At 39.5% G+C, this 19,697-nt stretch overlaps 1 protein-coding gene across 1 annotated transcript in view; it reads right to left on the bottom strand.

Annotated features, from left to right (window-relative positions):
- Macrod2 (mono-ADP ribosylhydrolase 2) overlaps window positions 1–19,697 on the bottom strand; it is a 1,962,999-nt gene that overhangs the window by 189,637 nt on the left and 1,753,665 nt on the right. Inside the window, exon 10 of the mRNA XM_028884439.2 lies at window positions 523–570. Within this exon, the coding sequence (XP_028740272.1) occupies window positions 523–570 (48 nt within the window). The remainder of the gene's footprint in view (window positions 1–522; window positions 571–19,697) is intronic.

Below are 19,697 nucleotides of genomic sequence, written 5' to 3'. Positions count from 1 at the left end.
AGGACTTCTAGATCACTTGGAGTATTCAAGTTTGGAAATAGCTGAAGTAAGGCTTCAGCTCATAGCTGAGCCAGCCATCACCCAGGCAAGCAATTACAAAACTTTTGGAATAGCCCAACCCCTAACTGAGGCCCAGATCTTACAGAATCGGGTGAATAAATTTCCTCTACTCTGGAATTCTCGGACCCAGCTTATCAGCAAAATAAACTGTTGTCTTGAGCACCAAATATGGTAATGGTTTCTTTACAACTCTTCTGGTTATGCTACAACATGTTTCTTTCTTTTTTTTCTTTATTCTGTCAAGAAGGTCAAAGTTCACTTTAACGCTTAAACATAGTAACTGTATTTGCCTAATAACTATATTTGCCCAAGAGCTACTATAGCTGCTTCCCAATTTATGATGTTGAACACACATTTCCATTTTATTGATCTTATTCAGTCTTTCTTTTAAAATTATAGGATTTGACTAAAGAAAATTGGTTCCCTGTGTTATCCCCAGTAATAAAATCACAGTCTTAATACCTGCATCTTCTTTCATGTCAGCATCAGCTGCTCCTTCATTGTTATCATCTGTTGGAAAAGGAAAGATAAAGACTCAGATCAATGCAAGAAGCACCAGAATGTTCCAATTTGACTCATCAAATAACAAAAGGGAAGCGGAAAGCAGAACACTAAAGCAGCCATTTCTCCATACAGGAGCACCTAACACCGAGGGTTACATTCCTTTTTACAACAATATGTATGCGCCATAGTTTGTTTTATTTATATGAAGTATGTGTGGTCACATTGGTCATTTCAGTTCCTCAAAACTGTTACACATGAACTTTAAATACCATGTATTTCACACTCTGGGAAAGTATGTGTGCTTGGCTACAGTGTCAGGACAGAGGGCATGCTGACATTTGGTTCCTGTACTGTGCCAGGAGAAGTGCTGCTCTGATGTAAGGCAGACCTTCCACCACCTGCTCCCATGGACCCAACTGGTAGTCTTGTTTCTGTCCAATTCTTTCATTTCCCATAATGATGTCTTCTATGTGGACAAGGATGTGTGATTCCTCTGCACTTTGATGACATGTTTGCTGAGTAACTTCCTCTCTGTCTCTGTCCTCTGCCTCCCTCTCTTTCCCACACTGTGTGTGTGTGTGTGTGTGTGTGTGTGTGTGTGTGTGTGTGTATGTGTGTGTATTGAGAAATGGTCTTCCTATGTAGACCAGCTATAGTAACGCCATGTAAAAATTGTCCCAATCCTCCTGCCTCAGTTGCATACCACCACGCATGGTTGCACTTACTCTTTTGAACTCACAGCATGTTATGTCTCTCCTTGAATGCTCATCACATCTAATACTTTGGCCTGAATGCTTACCACCCCTTTATATGTTGAGTCCTTTCTCAAAAGTCATGACTTTTGGAATACAATTACATCACCAAGATGGAGCACTGATGAACGAGATCACTTGCCTTAAGGAAGAAGTCAAGGAGAGACCCAGTCTCTGCTCTTCCATTAAGGACGTGGAGAGACGATGCTCTCTGTAAGGAACTGGGCCCTTGCAGGCAGCAAAACTGCTGAAATCTGGAAAGGGGACTTCTAGCTTGTGAGAATAAATTTCTGTTTTATAAGTCTTTTCATTTATGGTATTTTTTACAGCAATCCAGACACTCAATACGAGTCAATGCCTCTATGTTTATCCACTCTGGTCACTTTACTCTACTTTAATTCTAACCCTCTTCCTTAAGAATCTTGAAGGTTGGTCCTTTCTGTTTCTTTCTTCCCTTTAAGAGTGGCTACCAGTTCAGTTTTAATACAGTTCTGCTCTGGTCTACAGCCCCCGTGCAAAGCACAAAGCCAGAAACTTCTCTCTAATACGTAAGGCCAACAATATCTGGTTCCTACTGGCTTCCTTACTTCTGTGACATTGGTGTTCTCACCTAGACAGATGGCAACACCCAAGTATTTTCTGTTTCCTCAAGGTGTCATTGCTGTTACTCATTTTATGTTGCTGTCACAAAATACCTGAAGCGGGTACTTTACGGATACAAGAGGTTTATTTAGCCCACAACTTTGGAGGATCAAAGTATAAAATAGTGTGGTCCCATCTGTTCAGGCCTCTGTTGACAGCCATTGGCTATGTCATCATATGGCAGATGGCATCACAAAATAGGTGCACACACATGTTAAGAGTAAGCAAGTTGGCAGGGAGAGGCAGAACTCTCTTTCTCTCTCCTATAGCTATGGAATCTGAGCATTAACCTAGTCCTATGAGGACCACACTACCAAGGGTAGTGCTCACATGATCTAATTGTCTCTAAATGGCCTATAATCTCAGTACCATTATCCTGGGGACCAATATTCTAGAGCACAGACCTTTGGATGATAAACAACAGTATTTTCCTTTAACTTCCTCTATCTGCCTCATTCCTGTTAGTAAAACCATCTCCCTCTCTTGTCATCTATACCCTTCAAGACTGTTTGCATTTTCTGATGCAGGGAAGCAGGAGTTTCTTCAAGAAAAGCAAAAGGCAGCTAAATCAGAAAGGATGTCTATGAAGGCTTTCCTGATCATCTATTTGATGCAAATTTGAATTAACTGTATTCTTTTTTTGTGGACCGTATTTTTACTGTCTTTTTAATATATATTTTGAAGACATTTGATCAGGTCTGCTTACTGGCCCTTCAGCCCACGTTATCTTGGAGAAGTTGCCCATTCTTCCTGAGTTTCAGATTCCTCAGTCAAAATGAGTGATGATAAAAATGTCTATTACATAGACCTGTTCTGAGGACTGAGTTAGATGGTGCCATGCAAAGCACTAGAAACATCAGCAAGGACTAATTATTTCCATAATATATCACAATCTAGCACTTATGAATATATCTGCCTTCCAAATGCCCACCTCATGAATACTATGGAGATGAAGATCATGTCTTGTGTTCTCTTGCTTTTCTTGGTACCCAGCACCATTCATTTTATGTAATAGAGTAGATAAAAATGTTTCCATTAAATGGCCAAACCACAAACAAATATGTAATCTTGGGAAAGTGACATCAAACAATACAACCCTCAGTTTCTTAATCTGAAGAGCAGGGGTAGTAAAGTAACCAATTTCTACAACTGGGGTGGGGGGATACTCACACACACACACACACACACACACACACACACACACACACACACCTTGTACAGAATAAGCTTTTAAAGTTACTAATTATTTGGTGATATGCACTGGTATTCTGCTCTGCTACTTTGGTAACCATTTAGTAAGCACTACTACATACAAGAAGCATAATAGTTCTTGAAGAGTGAAGTTAAGCATCTCCTTCTTCACAGAAATCACAAAGTGAGTCATAATGAGCAGACCTGAGACAGAAGAGCAGGAAATGATGGGTTACTGTAGGTGAGCAGAGGTTCTATCACAGACACAAAAGAGGAAGTCCATGGATGCTTTCTAGAGGAGGTGAAGGGTCACCTAAAAGGTGAGCTGAGGATAACTTGAGGTAATGAGAGCCAAGAGTAGGTCACCAGAAAAGGTAGTCTCCTGACTACATATACTTGCTCACTGACACTTTAAATGTATTAGACCTTGGCCTCTGCAATATGGGTCCCTTGTCTAAGAGTTTTCTCTGGTTCTGGTTTCTACAGCTAAAGAAATTCTATACAATGAGTATGTCCCAGGAGCTAACCCACTACACATAACTGACAGCTCCCTGTTTTTCAAGCTCACCCACAAATACCCCAAGGTTGTTCCACATGATTTCCATAAGTCTCTTTTCCTCATTGAACTCAAAATGCTTGAACTTGAACTTGAACAGAGGTAGGGTGTAAATGGTTTGGAATTTAACCCAATGACTTTCTTCTTTTTCCACTCTCCCTTCCTCTCTCTTCTGCTACTGTTTCCTCGGATTGCCTTTCAACAAAATATCTCAACATTTGAATCCTTGCTTCAGGACAGACTTTGGTTTCTATTTATTTGTTTATTTTTATTTTTAGCACACTCAAACAGAGGAGAAACTCTTGGAAATACATGTACATGAACAGTCAAAATACCTTCAATGAAATGAAGTTAGTTCTGAATGGCTGAAGGGCAGAGCCTGATAATCCAAAGCTTAAGTGATCTTTTCTGGCTAAAGGTCCTCCCTTATCAGGTATAATGGTTCATTTCACAAGCCATGTGACTGGGCCACAAGGTTCCTCAATATCTTTCTGTGTGTACCTCTGAGGGTGTTTCTGGAGATTACCACTTAAACAGGAAGACTGAGAAAAGTAGATGGCCCTCCCTTAGGTGGATGAGCATCAGGAAATCATAGGAAAGTCCTCATAGGACAAAAAGGCTGACCTTCACCTGGAAGAGGGGCATACTTCATAGTCGACTATCCACAGTGCTAGCTTGATGGTTCTCATACTTGGATGCTGTTTCTTCTCTACCTTTGAATTCAAACTGAAATATTGCTTCTTGTTTTGCCTTAAGCCTACAAGTATTCAGACTAGAACAGTGATTCTCAAACTTCCTAATGATTACTATGACACTTTAATACAGTTTCTCATTTGTGGTGACCCCAAACCATAAAATTATTTCATTGCTACTATATAATTTTGCTACTGTTATGAACCACAATGTAAATATACTATATGCAGGATATCTGACATACAACCTTCAAAGGGGTTGTGACCCATAGGTTGAGAACTGCTGGACTAAAGTCACTATTGTCTTTCTGGTTCTCAGGCCATTGGCCTCAGAGGGGAACTGTGCTACCTGTTCTTTGGTGTTACCTTCCTGTCTGAAGAGCTGGAGATTTGTCAGCCTCCATAATTTTACAAGCCACTCCTTATAATAACTACTTTCCGTATGTGTATACACAGGTGTGTCCATCTGCTTCTCTAGAGAAACCCTAAGAAAAGATTTTTAAAAGAAAGAAAATCCTGACCAATATGCCAGCATTTTAAGTTTATGGTGAAAGCTAGAACAGCTAAACAACTTTAGGAAGAAGAATGATGCATCTAGTTTTGAAGGACAACTTTTTTTCTTTATCAGAGGAACTTACCATGATATCATAAGATGTGTGCTTTTATATTTTGCTATTTGAATTAAAATAAAAAGAAAGTACTTTTGGTCTGGAAAGCACATGATGTAGTTGCATATTAATTAAATTCACCTTGCTTCAATATTCCGTAAAATGTGCTTGCTTGAATCATATTTACAAACTATTTCTAAGAGGGCTTCTATTCCTAACAATACTAGGAACCAGAGTGACATTATATAAGAACAGATGATAGCCTCCAGAGATAGGGAGTCGTGGCACTGAAAATTTGGACATAGTTAGTGGACTGATGGAGCGTGGGCACAGAGCTCCTGTCCTTTTATGCAGTTTTTCAAGCTTCATACGTCTTTGTTAGAGGACAAAAATGCAATAAAAGGTCTCTAGCCAAAGAGATACAAATACCATTTCAAAACAGAGAGCAATCCATCAGATGGTATTGTTCTGTGTGTGCACAAATGCCAATCCCAGAAAACTCCCCTTCTTTTCCTAGGTATAGCTCACACAAAGGCTAAAACTCCAGCTCCTCTCAAAGGGCTTCTTTGATGTTAATTTCATAAAAGGTGCGAGTTTTATTCAGCCCATAATTCTCTGTCAGATTACCCTGTTGATATACAGTTATGACTAAAGTTCTTATTTTAATAAAAATATATGTGAAAACCAACTAGTTTCTCTTGAAGAACCAGTTTGGGGTAACTGCTAGCTATATTTGCTTCAGAAGCCCCTTTGTAAAGAAGAGGCAAACCTGCTTTAACTGTATGGTGGGTTTTTACTTCACCTTCTCTATGGGTGACAGAGTTAATATGAATGGTTTTTGTCCATTGTACCTGCTTTCTGAGAAGCACTTTGTTTCCCAGCAATAAACAGTACACACTTAAAATAATAAACTATGCCCTAGGGTTTCAAATAACTTAAGATTTAGCTTCATTCTTTCCTTTAGGTCTACATTATTAATACAATGTTTGGGAGTGTAGAAAACACCACCCTCACCTCTGCCCCCCCCCCCAAATAGACAAATTGATCCACAGAGAGAACTTTATTCTGAAGCAAGTTTTCAAACTGTGGTCTCATCATTACTTGAAAACTTGTTAAAACCACAAACTTCCAGTACTTACTCAAGATATGTCAAGTAAGAATTTACAGAGGCGAGATCTAGAAACCAGGGTTTTGGCCATCCTTGCATTAGATGTTTTAACACACTGCAGCTCTAGATTCACTTGCCCAAAGAAAGAGGGTACCCATGTTTGGGGACATCTATGACAAATTATCTTGTGATGACTCCCTTATGCTAATATGGTACAGTATGTGCCCAAACCAGAGCTAGGCATAACCATGCTGTGCTTGAAATCACCCAGCTAACCATGCTGTGCTTGAAATCACCCAGCTACTATGCAGCTGGATGGATCTTGTTATGGGCCATGTCTGCAATCTTTAGATTGGCTCAGAGGTGTATGCATGGATGAAAACCAACTTGAAAGAGGACCATAGTTGCACGGAAAAAAGGCACAGTAAAGGTAAAAGTTACTCTAGTGAGCTATTGAGCCATCCTTGTGGTGGTATTCTAATTGTACTGAAATGTGATTTTGATTGTATGTTAATAAATAAAATTGCCCGGGGGTCAGAGCTATTAGAGCCATAGCAAGAGTGTGGCAGTGGTGGCACATGCCTTTAATCCCAGCACTTGGTAGAAGAGCTAGGTAGATCTCTGTGTGTTTAGGGATACAGCCAGCATTGGAGACATACGCCTTTAAGACCTGGGGGCTGTACATACAGGCAGTGATGAGGCAGTCATGTGTTTGGGTTTACAACCAATGAGATACGCCTTTAAGACCTGGGGGGCTGTACATACAGGCAGTGATGAGGCAGTCATGTGTTTGGGTTTACAACCAATGAGAAGGCAGAACAAAAAGACTATGAAAAGACATACACACAGGAAGTAGCTCTCTTTCGGAGAGTTAGGACCACCGCAGGAGGAAGAGTGAGATTTTAGCTCTGAGCTCTGACCTCTTGGCTTTCTCTTTTACATTGGTTCTGTGTTTCTTATTTAATAAGATGGTTGGTTACATCTACACATCCTCCTTAACCCAAGGAAATAACCTGAAGCATGTTATCCAAAAACCTTGTCTCCATTTTAGGGCCATACATACATACGGGTGGGTCTTTCAAGGCCACCAGTTCTATAACCCTTGGTGGCTCACACTACATGTGCTTACAGTCCACAGGCCTCTTGTGCCATCTTTATATTTCATTATTAGCAGTTCCTGGGAACTATTTGCATTTACAAAGAAAGAAAATATTGTTAGAATAAATAACACTCTCTAGGATTTCCTTGAAGTATGGTAGATGGTGGAGTTCTCCTGACTTCTTAATAAGACTTGATAAATAAAAACTCTAGGCCAACATTAACAGATGAGAGACTGTCCTTACAGAGGCCTCACTTCCAACATTAAATTGAATATTAGGAACCATTGAAATTATCTAATGGTTAAATATACTTCTGTAGAGTTGCTAAGAGGGCTAAATTTTTTTTGTTTTTTTTTTTTTAAGGTGGATAAAAGCAAAAAGACTTTATGTTTTGACTTTGTTGTGGGTCAATAAGGAGCACTCAGTTGTCATTAATATATCAGTTTTGACTTATCAATAAAAAGTGATCCTTTTCATCATTCTATATGTAGCTCAACTAGCTTATCACACAGTGGTATGAAATTATAGAGTGTGGTGCTGGGGAATGTCTTTTTGTACACTGTGAATATATGTTGTTTCCATTGGTTAATAAGTAAGCTGCTTTGGCCTATAGCAAGGCAGCTTAGAGGCAGGCAGGAAATCCAAGGAGAGAAACAGGAAAGAGAAGGGCAGAGTCTAGAGAGATTCTTCCCACTGCAGAAAAAAGAAGCAAGATGCCAGCATACTGGTAAAGCCACAGAACATGTGGCAAAACATAGATTAATAAAAATGGATTAATTTAAGATATAAGAACTAGTTAGCCAGAGGCCTGCCATAGGCTATACAGTTTGCAAATAATATTAAGCCTCTGAGTGATTATTTTATAATTGGCTGCAGGATCGCATGGCTGAGCAGGACTGGAAAAAATTTTAAATACAGTTTGGGATTTGGGAAGAGAGCAATTGAGGAGTAAGTAGATAGAGTTTAAAAGTTGTTTTGAATGTGTTGAGATGAAGATGTCTAAGAGACTCCCAACTAGACATAGACTAGCAAAGAGTGCTGTGCAAAATTCACAGGCAGTAGGAAAGTAGAAGATGGAACATTTACTGGGTAAATGATGCGTAGTTAAGGACACCAATGACTTCAAAGTATCATTAGAATTCATGTGATCAAATACACACTGGATATTAGTAGTCATGGTCAGCCCATTCAAGAGGTTCTAGATTTAGCTGTGGTGGTTTGTTCCCATGATCCTGGCACTTTAGAGTCAGAGGCAGGAGGATTGTTACAAGTTGGAAAACAACTTAGACTACACAGTGAATTCAGCCAGGGCTACTACATTGGTAGACCTGCTGAGAGGAAGGAGGAGGGGGATGGGGAAGGGAGGAGAAAGATCAAGAGCAAGAAGTAGAAGTGGGAGAGAAGGAGGAGGGAGAAAAAGAGGAAGAAGGAGGAGGAACAGGAGGAGGAGAGAATGATTATACAACCTCACCAAAGACAATTACAAAGGAAAGGTTGGGACAGTCATGTGATTGTTGCAGCCCCTATAGTGAATGACAAATGAAGGAGACGAAGGACAGCGACACATGGCTGAGAGAAGTCAGGTCTGGTCAAAAGACAGAATATAGGTTTGGGAATTTTGCGTTATTTTCTTGTTTTGTTTTTTTCTTCTGGAGCCCTGTCGGAATTTCCTCATTCATATACTATTCCTCAAAAGACATTTATTTCCCGTACCTTTGCCTCTGTGCTTTCAAATAGGGAACAGAAACTAAACTGTTGAAGCCTCTTGCCAAAGCACCCTGCTGCTGTCTCCTTACAGCTATCCCTTCATTCCCCCGTTCTAAGTGGTGCTTAGGAAGTATCTGTTTTTCCAGAACTTTCTAATAAGATCAAACTCTGCTTAGTCAAAGCTCATGTTCCCAGGTCCTTGTTTGTTCTGGTGTTTATCGGTGTGCACTCCACGCACTGCACACTCACCCGTCTTGAAGGGACAGATTGCTTCCTGCCTCTGCCTGGTGCTCATCCTAGCATTCAGGTTGCTTGGTTACAGCAACACTTCGCTGGATTTTCACTGAAGGAAGGCACAACGTGTTTGCAGCTTTGGAGGCCCATCAAGTGGAAATAGTTAGTACTCATTCCTAAGAAGGCAGCAAACTCGTTTATGTCACATTACCCAGTGCCTGCCTCGTAGAATTCTAAACGTCAATGTGACCCATGCAGAAATGTGCATAAATGGGCCACGTCCCTGTAAGTAATCATCATTAAAGAAACTTTTGGATTCATTCACTCTAGGTTTTCTATGCACTGGATATGCCATTTAGGGAGGGAGAAAAAAGCAACTCATACTAGGTGAACAGGGTTTTGATTTTGTCTTTGTTTCATTTAATTTTTCAAAGAGTACTGGTGCATAAGCTTTTATCACTGCTCTTAATAGACTTCTAATTCAGTCCCTTAAAAAAAAGCAGATTTGCTGCATGTGGTGGCTCTCCCTTTTATGCCAGCCCTGGAGAGGCAGAGGCAAGTAGGTCTCTGTAAGTTTAATGCCAGTTTAGTCTACAGAGTAAATTCCCCCAGCTAGAACTACGTAGTGGGACTTCTTTTCTTTTTCAAGGTGAATTTATTACCTTACAATTTATAGGGTAGAAGTTCAACAAGGATCCAATTTTGCTCAAATTAAACTGTAAAGCAGGACTTCATTCCCTTCTGGAAACAGGAGAGGGGGAACATTTCCTTGGTTTTGTAGCTTATAGAAACCACCTGTATTCCACAGCTCATAGCCCTCTCTCTCCATCTTCAAATTCAGCAATGTTGCATCTTTCTGAACATTCTTCTGTAATCATATCTCCCACCGATTCTCTCCTTCTGTCTCCTTCCAATCTTAAAAACCCTTAGAACTAATTCTAAGGACTCCAACTAAAAATCCCAGAGGAATACTTTTATGCTAAGTCAGCTGATTGCAAATTGAACTGAAGCTTTATTTTCTCTTTTTCAGTATAACCTAACATATCCCAGGCTCTGTAGTTTAAGGCATAGATACCATTCTTTCTTTCTTTTGAGGTGGGCATCCTTTTCCTACCTAACATACATGGAAAGTCAGAAGCAGGTAGTGGTGTTAAAGAATATCTCAAGGTATTACTAAGAAGAATTATATTATAATTTAACCAAGGTCCTGGGCCATAAATCCATAAGCTTAACATCACAGTCATTATTGAAGTTTTGGCTGATAAATAAAATCATATTTTAGGAAAAAAGTTTTATTTAAAAAATCTTCCATCTTTCTTCTTGCCTACATTCTTTATGTTTATTTATAAAATATTTTCCCACTATTTTGGTAATAAAAATAATATAACAAAGGCAAATGCTGAAATACAAAAGTATTTGTAGCATATATTTAAAAGAGTTAAGATCCTTAATATACAAAAACACTTTATAGATCAATGAACAAAAGATGAAATGTCATTAAAAATGTACAAAGGATATAATAAGTCCTTTCATACAAGAATATTAGAGGTCTAGTCCTGGAAAGATGGCTCAGTGGGTAGAGTACTTGGTATACAAGCCTGTGTTTGATCTCTGCAAATCACATGAAGAAGGAGAGAACTGACTCCACAAAGTTGCCCTCTGACCTTCATACATCTTCCATGGCATGTACGTGTACACAGACACAAACACACACACACACACACACACACACACACACACACAGACACACACACAGACACACACACAGTTTTAAAAATTACAAGTAAGAAAATTGGAGATAAGTGGCTAAAAAGAATGAATAAATCACATAGATAATAAGAAATGCAGTTTCCCATTAATTACCCTGTTTAATATAGAAAAATGATAACATCAAAACACAAGAATATGCACCATTAAGAAGAGTAGGAGGGAAGAGAGTCCACATGGGCTGCTCACGGGAATGTAAAGTGGGTTGTGTAATGGTAGGCCTGGCTGTTTATAGTTTTGTCTGTAGAAATGGAAATCCCAGCAGTTGTGTAATAAAGGGCACTTATCTATAGTGCTGCAAGAACAGAGAGAAATTTGAGAACTCCCAGCAAAAGTGTCTCGGTTTTGAATACATTTGGAAAAGCAATTTCACGTTTTAAAAGTATTGAAAATTAGAGAGAATGTGAATATTTACCCATAAGGATAAGGACGGTTTTTGTAAGTTGCAAATACAGAACAATTTGCAAAAATAGTCCCAAGTTCAGTGACAAGGCTTTGAGTAAACTTTGGGTCCATTAAAATAAAGTAACTGAAGAACACCTGATGATAAGAAATGCTCACTGTTTGTGCTGAGTGACAGGAAGGGGGTGATAAGTTGGATTTCTGGTTGTTTGCATTTTTCCATCTCTAAAGACCAGAAAGATATAACAAAATGTGATTGCTGTCTGGACTATAGGTTAGGAAATACTGTATGTTTTCTTCTTTATGCTTGTGTGCCTTAGTTCAAAATATATGTGATTTTTATGTGGAGAACTTTTATTTTCTTATAACTGTGATCACAACAGTTAAACTATGCATTTTACATTTTTTATCAAGAATCAAGGTACAAACAAATATACAAATATATACATTTTAATGTTTGTGATGCTCAGTCTAAAAACCTATCTGAGTAACTCTTTACATTGCTTTCCTTCTATTGGTCTTGACCTTATATGTGCTTGCCTCTAGCAAGTCTGAAAGCCAGAACAAGTAAGCCACAAGCATGAAGCCATGGCTCTGAGATTGTACCAGCAGTGGAAACTATTTGCTGCGGTGACAAGCCCAACAGCTCTTTTCCTTATGCCACAGATGCTTTTGATGTTCACTAGACATTATGGTCACTAGACTGATTTTCTTTCTCTGAAACTCACCACCCTGTCATCAATACTGTTTTCACATCTCTATCTCCCAAATGTTAGATTGGCAAAGCAAGAGGAAGAAAACCTTACTGGCTCATGGCAATTGTGTTTCGTTGTTGTTCTTGGGAAACTGATCAGAAAGGAGGAGGACACACAAAGACCCAGTGTAACTGGAGGAATGCTACTCTTCTTGGAACTTTAACATATATTGTAAGAAAAGATACAGCATCAATTTGGGAGCAGACAAGCAACTTAAGGATTGCTATGGGGAGAAACATTGCCCAGTAATAAGGCTAGAGATGAGGCTCACCTACTCGAGTGACTTTGGCCTCTGACCTCACGTTGTACAGCTTCCATCTGTTGCCATTGCTATGAGGACAGGAACTGTACCCATGACATTGGACTGATGTGGGAAGGCCAGTTTTCAAGTCATGGACAGAATTAAACCTTTTGTTGTTGTTATTAAGAGTGGGTCTTATGTAGTCCAGGCTTGCCACAGTCTCAGGATACTCCTGCCTCATAGTCCTGAATTCTGGAATTATAGGGTTGTACTCTCACATTCAGCTTAAATCCTTTTGTATATGGATGTTTCCTTATTTAGGATGGGTTACATTCTGGTAACCCCACTACAAATTGAAAGAATTTCTACTCAAAATGCATTTAACAAACCTAACCTACTAGACATCCTAGTTTGGCTGCATAGTTCACTTGGAACGTCAGTCATGTACCCTCAACTTGGTAGAGCTGATCAGCTGCTGAGGCTGTCTGCCATTGTTCTGCCATCTGAAGATTAGACATGGATAACATCAGAATTAAAATTCTGAAGTAAAGCTTCTTTTAAATGTTTGACTTTATCTCCTTCATAAAGTCAAATTATCTTGAGTTGAACCATTATAGATGAGGACAGTCTACATATAATCTACTTTGTTTTTTCTTAACTGAAAAACGTCTAGTCCTAGTTGCTTATTTTCTTGAAAAGTGTGAACACATCTTTCAGAGATTCACAAACTGGAAACAAGTATCCTGCTTGGCTTCACCATTTCTTCAACCCCAAGGCCCCTTTCCATCTCTGCTGCTTAAACAACACTGGGCTTTTCTTCTTTGTGCCAGTTCACTCCTAACAATCAGCACAAGAGCCATATTCTTCATGAACTATGCCCCAATAAACCCAGCACTCATAGATGTTTGCTTTGAATTCCTGACCACTGTGAATATGCAGGTATGATACTCAATGCTCTGCTACCACCACGTTCTAAGTGTTCTTATCATTCTTGCATCTTCAAGCTTTAGAACTGTGTAATAAGTGAAAAGATTTCAACCCAGCTAGACAGAGGAGTCTGAGCAAGACATCAGCAAGCAGGAAACCCTGGCATAATGCAAAGGTAAAGATATCCAGCGTCCTGAATGATAAGAAGGGTAATTGCAGCAGCCAGAGCTGCTAAGGCATACTGTTCCAGGGAGCTGCCCAGTACACTAGGTTTAGGATTATCTGTGACCTCCACCCACTGCACAACAGTAGTCTTTCTTCTCCCACATTAAGAAAAGACAAAAATATCTCGAGATGTCTCTATAGAACAAAATCATCCATGGCTGGGAATCACTGCAGTTAACAAATGTAGGCTTTCCACAATTCAGAGATGGGGGTGTGGGTGTCAAGCTCCAAACATCAGGATTCTTGAACAAAGTTATAAAAATTTCAATTATGCATTGTTACATGAGAAAAATTAGCATTATTAAGTTCTCTAGTAAGACTACACTTGGCAAAATTTGACTTCCATTTCTCCACCAGAACCTCTCTTCTTTCATATTATATTCAATTGAAAGTACATACAATAAATTCTACACATTGTTAAATATGAACCTTTTACATAAAGAACAAAGAGATTCTCGGCTGAATCACAGAAAGATTATTTGCTTTAGGCCACATAACAGTGCACTGTAACTATAAATTATTTGTAACTAAAGTGTATGATAATTCCATAAAACTGCCATATTCTTCTTCCAAATAATACATCTGGAAGGAAGAAGTCAAATGTGCTTCACCCCACAGCAAGAAATAAAATTGTGAGGGAAATCTTTCTTGAGTTCTCTCCTTTGCAGTTTCTTTACATTTTTCTGGTATTCACAGTCATGGGCTCAGTTATATCCCCTCTAACATTTTATTAAACTCCTCATACCCTGTACCTCTGAGTGAGGTACTGTCAAATTTAGTTTGTCTTTGGATTTAGGGTTTTAAAAGTGTGATTATGTAAAGTGATGTCAATAGAGTGGGGTCTTTATCTAATGTGATCAGTGTCCTTATACAGGGAGAAAGACAAATGACAAGCTATTCAGAGGGGAGATCATCTGAAGACAGGGGCATATGATCATGAACTTGCCCAAGAGAAAGGTCTCAGAACATGCTACCTCTGCGAACATCTTGATCTTCAACTTCCAGACTTCAGAAATGTAATAAAATACACCCTGTTGGTTAAACATCCACTCTATGATATCTCATTTCTATAGCCCTACAAGAGCCAACAGTGGTGATTTCTATCTCCTCCTTTGTTGCTCTGTGAGATCTTTCACTTCCCCATTGCTTCCCACTCACTATGCTGTCTGGATGATCTAGAGAGAAGTAAACTTTGAGATCTCTAATGAAGCACCAATTTGACTCATTGGGAGTGTTTCCATGAGTGCGTTTATATGTATTGGAAGAAAGAGAAGTATGGTGGCTTCAAGAAACAATTCTCGACAAACAATTTAAGGATGGGGCATTCTTGGTGTTCTGACCTCATCCTGCCAAGAAATCAAAGACTTCTCTAATGATGCTGTAGAGAAGACTAGCCCATTGCTACTTGGGCAATGACAGATGCTGGTCTCAGTCTGAAATATATTGTCACCTCCCAGCTGCATGTCACAATTCATTCAAATATGGCTCATTTTCTATATCTGAGGAGTGTCAGATTATAAAATACAGTGATCTACTTGCCATTCATTTTCAGGCTTGCCATGAGCTGTCTGAAACCTCACTGGATCCATCACCTTTGGCTTACTTAAAACCCATACTCCCAATGTGGGTGTTTGATATTTGCCTCACTGTTCCTTATCCCACTGACCCAAAACCAAACACACCACACAGCTGCTGGTGCTGTTCAAACCTAATGGTCCACATCCAAGTCTCATAAAGAGCTTCGTCCTTCATGAATGTTTTCTTCAAATGAGCAAGCCCACCACCTGCCATGAGAAAGTCTAAGGAACCCTAAGGAAGGTCTAGTCCTACCATCTCTCTTCCTCTCCTGCCCCATCTGTGTTGGCTAGTCTTATGCCAACTTGACATGTTAGAGTCATCTGAGAGGAGGGGACTTTATTTGAGAAAATGCCTCTAGAAGAACACAATGTAAGCAAGCAAAGCCTGTATAGTATTTTCTTAATTAGTGATCAATGGGGGAGGTTCCAACCATTGAAGGTGGGGCTAACCCTTGGCTAGTGGTCCTGGATTCTGCAAGAAAGCAGGCTGAGCTAACCATGATGAGCAAGCCAGTATGCAGCCCCCCTCCATGGTCTGCTTCAGCTCTTGCCTTCAGGTTCCTGTGCAGTTTGAGTTCTTGCTTTGGCTTCCCTCAGTGGGCAATGATTCAGGGTGTATAAGCCAAATAAGCCCTTTGCTCTCCAAGCTGCTTTTGGTTAAGGCATTTCATCACAGCAATAGTAACTCTAAGACACCACACATTGGTGCTGAGTTCTGTACTGCCCAGGCAGCTTTCACTGTACCCATAACCCCTCTGGACCTGAGTGTAAGTCATTCCTATGGTTTCTTATGTTTTAGTTTCACTTCCTTGTTGTATTTCACAACACACACACACACACACACACACACACACACACACACACACACACTATCTTGGCTTAGGGCCCCTCTCAAGACAGACTGGGAAGGTGAGACAACTCAGTGAGTAAAAGCACTTGCTGCCAAGTCTGATGATCTGAGTTCTATCCCTGCTTGAACCCTCATGGTAGATAGAGAGAACTGACTCCTGCAAGTTGTTCTCTGACCTCTTTGCACAAGTGTGTGTGTGTGTGTGTGTGTGTGTGTGTGTGTGTGTGTGTGTGTGCATGCACATATGAGTGCATGCATGTCCATGTGTGAGCTTGTGTGAATGTGTGTGCATGTATATACACAGCAAAAATTATATAAAATTCAAGAAAGTTAAGTCTCTAGAATACCTTAGAGTGAACCCATGGCAATAGAAACCACAATACAAGATTAATATGGTATATATGTTTTCAGAAATATCATGAGAATTAACTGACTAACATGACTGGCCAAAAAAGAGAAAAAAAAAAAGTCAATGAAATGATTCCTAATGATATTCTGCTATACTCCTAGGTTGCTGCCTAGCAAAATTATCATCAGAGATGGTTCCTCTGGCAGCTGTTGGGAGTAGATTCAGAGACCCACAGCCAAACATTAGGTAGAGCTGGGGGAACCCCTTGGAAGAGAGGGAGGAAGGATTGTAGGAGCCAGAGGGGTTTAAGTAGATTGGGGGAGAAAAGGGGGAGAGGGGAGAGAGGTTATGGTCGGGATGTATTTTATAAGAGAAGAAGAAATTTAAAAAAATAAAATAAAGAAAAAAAACATCAATGGTGTCTGGTTGATAAAAAACAAAACAAAACAAAACAACAACAACAACAACAACAAAACAATTCCTAAGTTATTCCTAAAGCGAATACCCTAACTTTGATCCTATGCTAAAGCCCTGATCCTTGCTAGGGAAAAGATAGTCTAAGCCAGTGGTTCTCAACCTTCCTAATGCTATGACCCTTTAATACAGTTCTTCATGTTGAGGAGAGCCACAACCATAACATTATTTTGTCACTACTTCATAACTGTAATTTTGCTACTGTTATGAATCGTAGTGTAAATATCTGATATGCAGAATATCTGTCTGATGAATAACCACTGTGAAAGGGTTGTTCAACCCCCAAAGGGTCTTGACCCAGCAGAGGTTGAGAGCCACGTACATCCTCCCCTGTTGACTACCAGAATGTCACATTTATTATTTATTTATTTAACTTGCAAAATGAGTATGCTTACAGACATACAACGCAAAGGTGACTTCCAAAGAAAAGGTACAAAGAAAGGATGCTCTCTAGAGATCCAACTAATGGAACAAAGGACAAAGAACTCTGGCAGGCCCAGGACAGGTGGGGTCCTCACATCCTACAAAATTCTTGTTCTGTTGTTCTGATTGATTTCCTTACAGAAGTAAAGGATATTTTCCATTAGCGTAGAAGAGAGGGCACAGAGGCAACCTGGTGCGCAGGACCCCTTCCTACAGAAAAGGACAGACTAGCTTGCTTCACAATTAAACTGACAAGGTTTTGGCCTCTAGCTCATGCTTTCTGTTAAGTATAAGGCAGCCCCAGGCACAAAGAGAAGGAAAACTGTACTTTTTACCCCCACCACAGGCCATATTGGCCAAAGTGAACAAATTCATTTTCTTTGGCAATTTCTGTTTTCTAATTTAATTAGAATGCAGGGAAATGGACAGTAGGGTTGGGACCTAAGCGCCTGGTAACAACGGAGTCGACAGATGTAGCTTGTGTTCAGTGTGGAGTTTTCTACTTTAACTTGCATTGACTCTTCTGCCTTTTGTCTCAGATTTTGGGTTGTGGACTTTATAAGCTGGAGCTCAAAGTATCCCCAAACAAAGTAGTTTGTTTTCATATTAAAAAAATGACTTTTGTGAACTATTATTATCTTTGCGTTGGAAAAATAATAAAAAAAAAACCTCTAGTTAGAGATAGTCTGGGGAAATATATATGGTAAGTCAGGAAAAATTATATTTGAATCAAAGATGATATGGTTATGAGTTAAGCATAAATTCAAACTAAGGACAGATAATATATACCATTTATATTAGAAGTTATATATTCTATTAGACATAGACTTTATTTCACATTTCAAACTTAGGATTTACAAATGTCTGTTACCTCAACATTGTATAAATATGCTGGCATTGTTGGAGATTTTGACATTCAGTTTGAAATGTACTTACTATTGTAATTATTCAGTAGGAATAATTTCATAAGTATGGTGTGCTTTGAAACATTAATGTGAAACTGAGAATGATTTTATTATTATTTTACTTGTTCAAGCACTGAGATGAGTTTTTGGATTTATTTAAAGCAGCGATGTTTCAAACGACAACTCATTTGCACAGTTACTAATAAACTTTAGACTCATAAAATTTTAGCCTGTCTTATTTTTTAAAATTTGCAGTGGGATATCTGTGCCCTATACTTTTGTAAATATCTTCGGACTGATAAAAGATTCAAATGACTATGATATCATTATTTCTAAACATCTTGAAGAGTCTAAAAGCTCATAAACTGATAAAGGAAGTCTGTCCCAGGTCTAGGTGAACTTTTTATCAGGTCTGTCACTTAATTGTAACATTAGGGTAAGGATTGAGGAATTCAGTCCCCCTAGAGAGAGCATCAGATCAGTAGAGAGTTGACACTATCTTTTTCCTTTTTTTTTTTTAAGCACTGCTTGATCTAGCTACCTAAGTCCTCTTGGAACTGTGGGTGGGGCCTGCTCTTTCTTACTTGGCTGTAAAAGATTGCTTGAGAGGAATGTGCACCAACACCCTTTATTTGCTCCTTCCCACCCACCAGATTCACTACTCATTGCCTGAAAAACCACTTCAAATGCATCTGGAAACCAACAAAGAAAAGAAAGGGGGAAAAAAAAAAGCAAGCTATCAGGCCAGGTGGTGATGGCACAAACCTTTAATCCCCGAATGGGAGGCAGAGACAGGTGGATCCCTGTGAGTTCAAAGCCAGCCCGGTCTACAGGATAGGCTCCAAAGCTACAGAGAAACGCTATCTAGAAAAACAAAAGCAAAAAAAAAAAAAAAAAAAAAAAAAAAAAAGCAGCTACTAGCAATGCTCAGAGCAACTTGGCATTTCCTACAAGCAATTCTTAGGATGGCTAAGGAGGAAAGCACTCTGGGAACCAGTACCATAAAAATAACAAGGCATTAAACAAGCCTCAGCCTTAATAGGCTGTAAGAGGGAGGACGGGAAAATATTCAAATTACCCCAGTCCAACTAATGGCACATTCAATCCTAAATCCATTACTCAGGGCTCTTTAGTAACCCCTAGGCCTCTCTACATTCTAAAAAGAAGTGTGAAGTAAGGTGAGTGACAGCCATTCTCAGATTGCCCTAGAAAAGACCATACAGTCATTGCAGTTCAAGGAGAGAAAATTGGGTAAAATGAGGATGAAATACAGGAAAGTCAGAATTCTGACTACAAATACAAATGGGTTTCCTACAATTTTCAACAAAGGAGTTTGACGTGGTTGTTGAGGGAGGACTGGATTGTGCAATTTGGGACTGGAAGAATGCCCTTTAGGGATCATTTGGTCCAACCCTCAGTTGATGTGAGGACTTGAGCCCCAAGAGATATCCTGACTTGCCTCAGACAATACAATGACCTCATGGAGTGGGGAAGTTTCAGGGCTGGTCCCCTCTTGTTGTTCTTGGAAAGTATGGTACAAGCTTGTAGGCAGACCATAAACACAGGAACTGCAGTTAGAAGAGTTTTAAGGAGAGAGAGGAAGCCCCACTTCTTCCACCCTTGATCCCAAAGGGAACAAATGGCTTTA

Source organism: Peromyscus leucopus, chromosome 4 (genome assembly GCF_004664715.2).
Source record: "Peromyscus leucopus breed LL Stock chromosome 4, UCI_PerLeu_2.1, whole genome shotgun sequence".
NCBI classification, from domain to species: domain Eukaryota; kingdom Metazoa; phylum Chordata; class Mammalia; order Rodentia; family Cricetidae; genus Peromyscus; species Peromyscus leucopus.
Note: the sequence above shows the minus strand (reverse complement) of the source record. Positions and strands in the feature narration are given on the sequence as shown.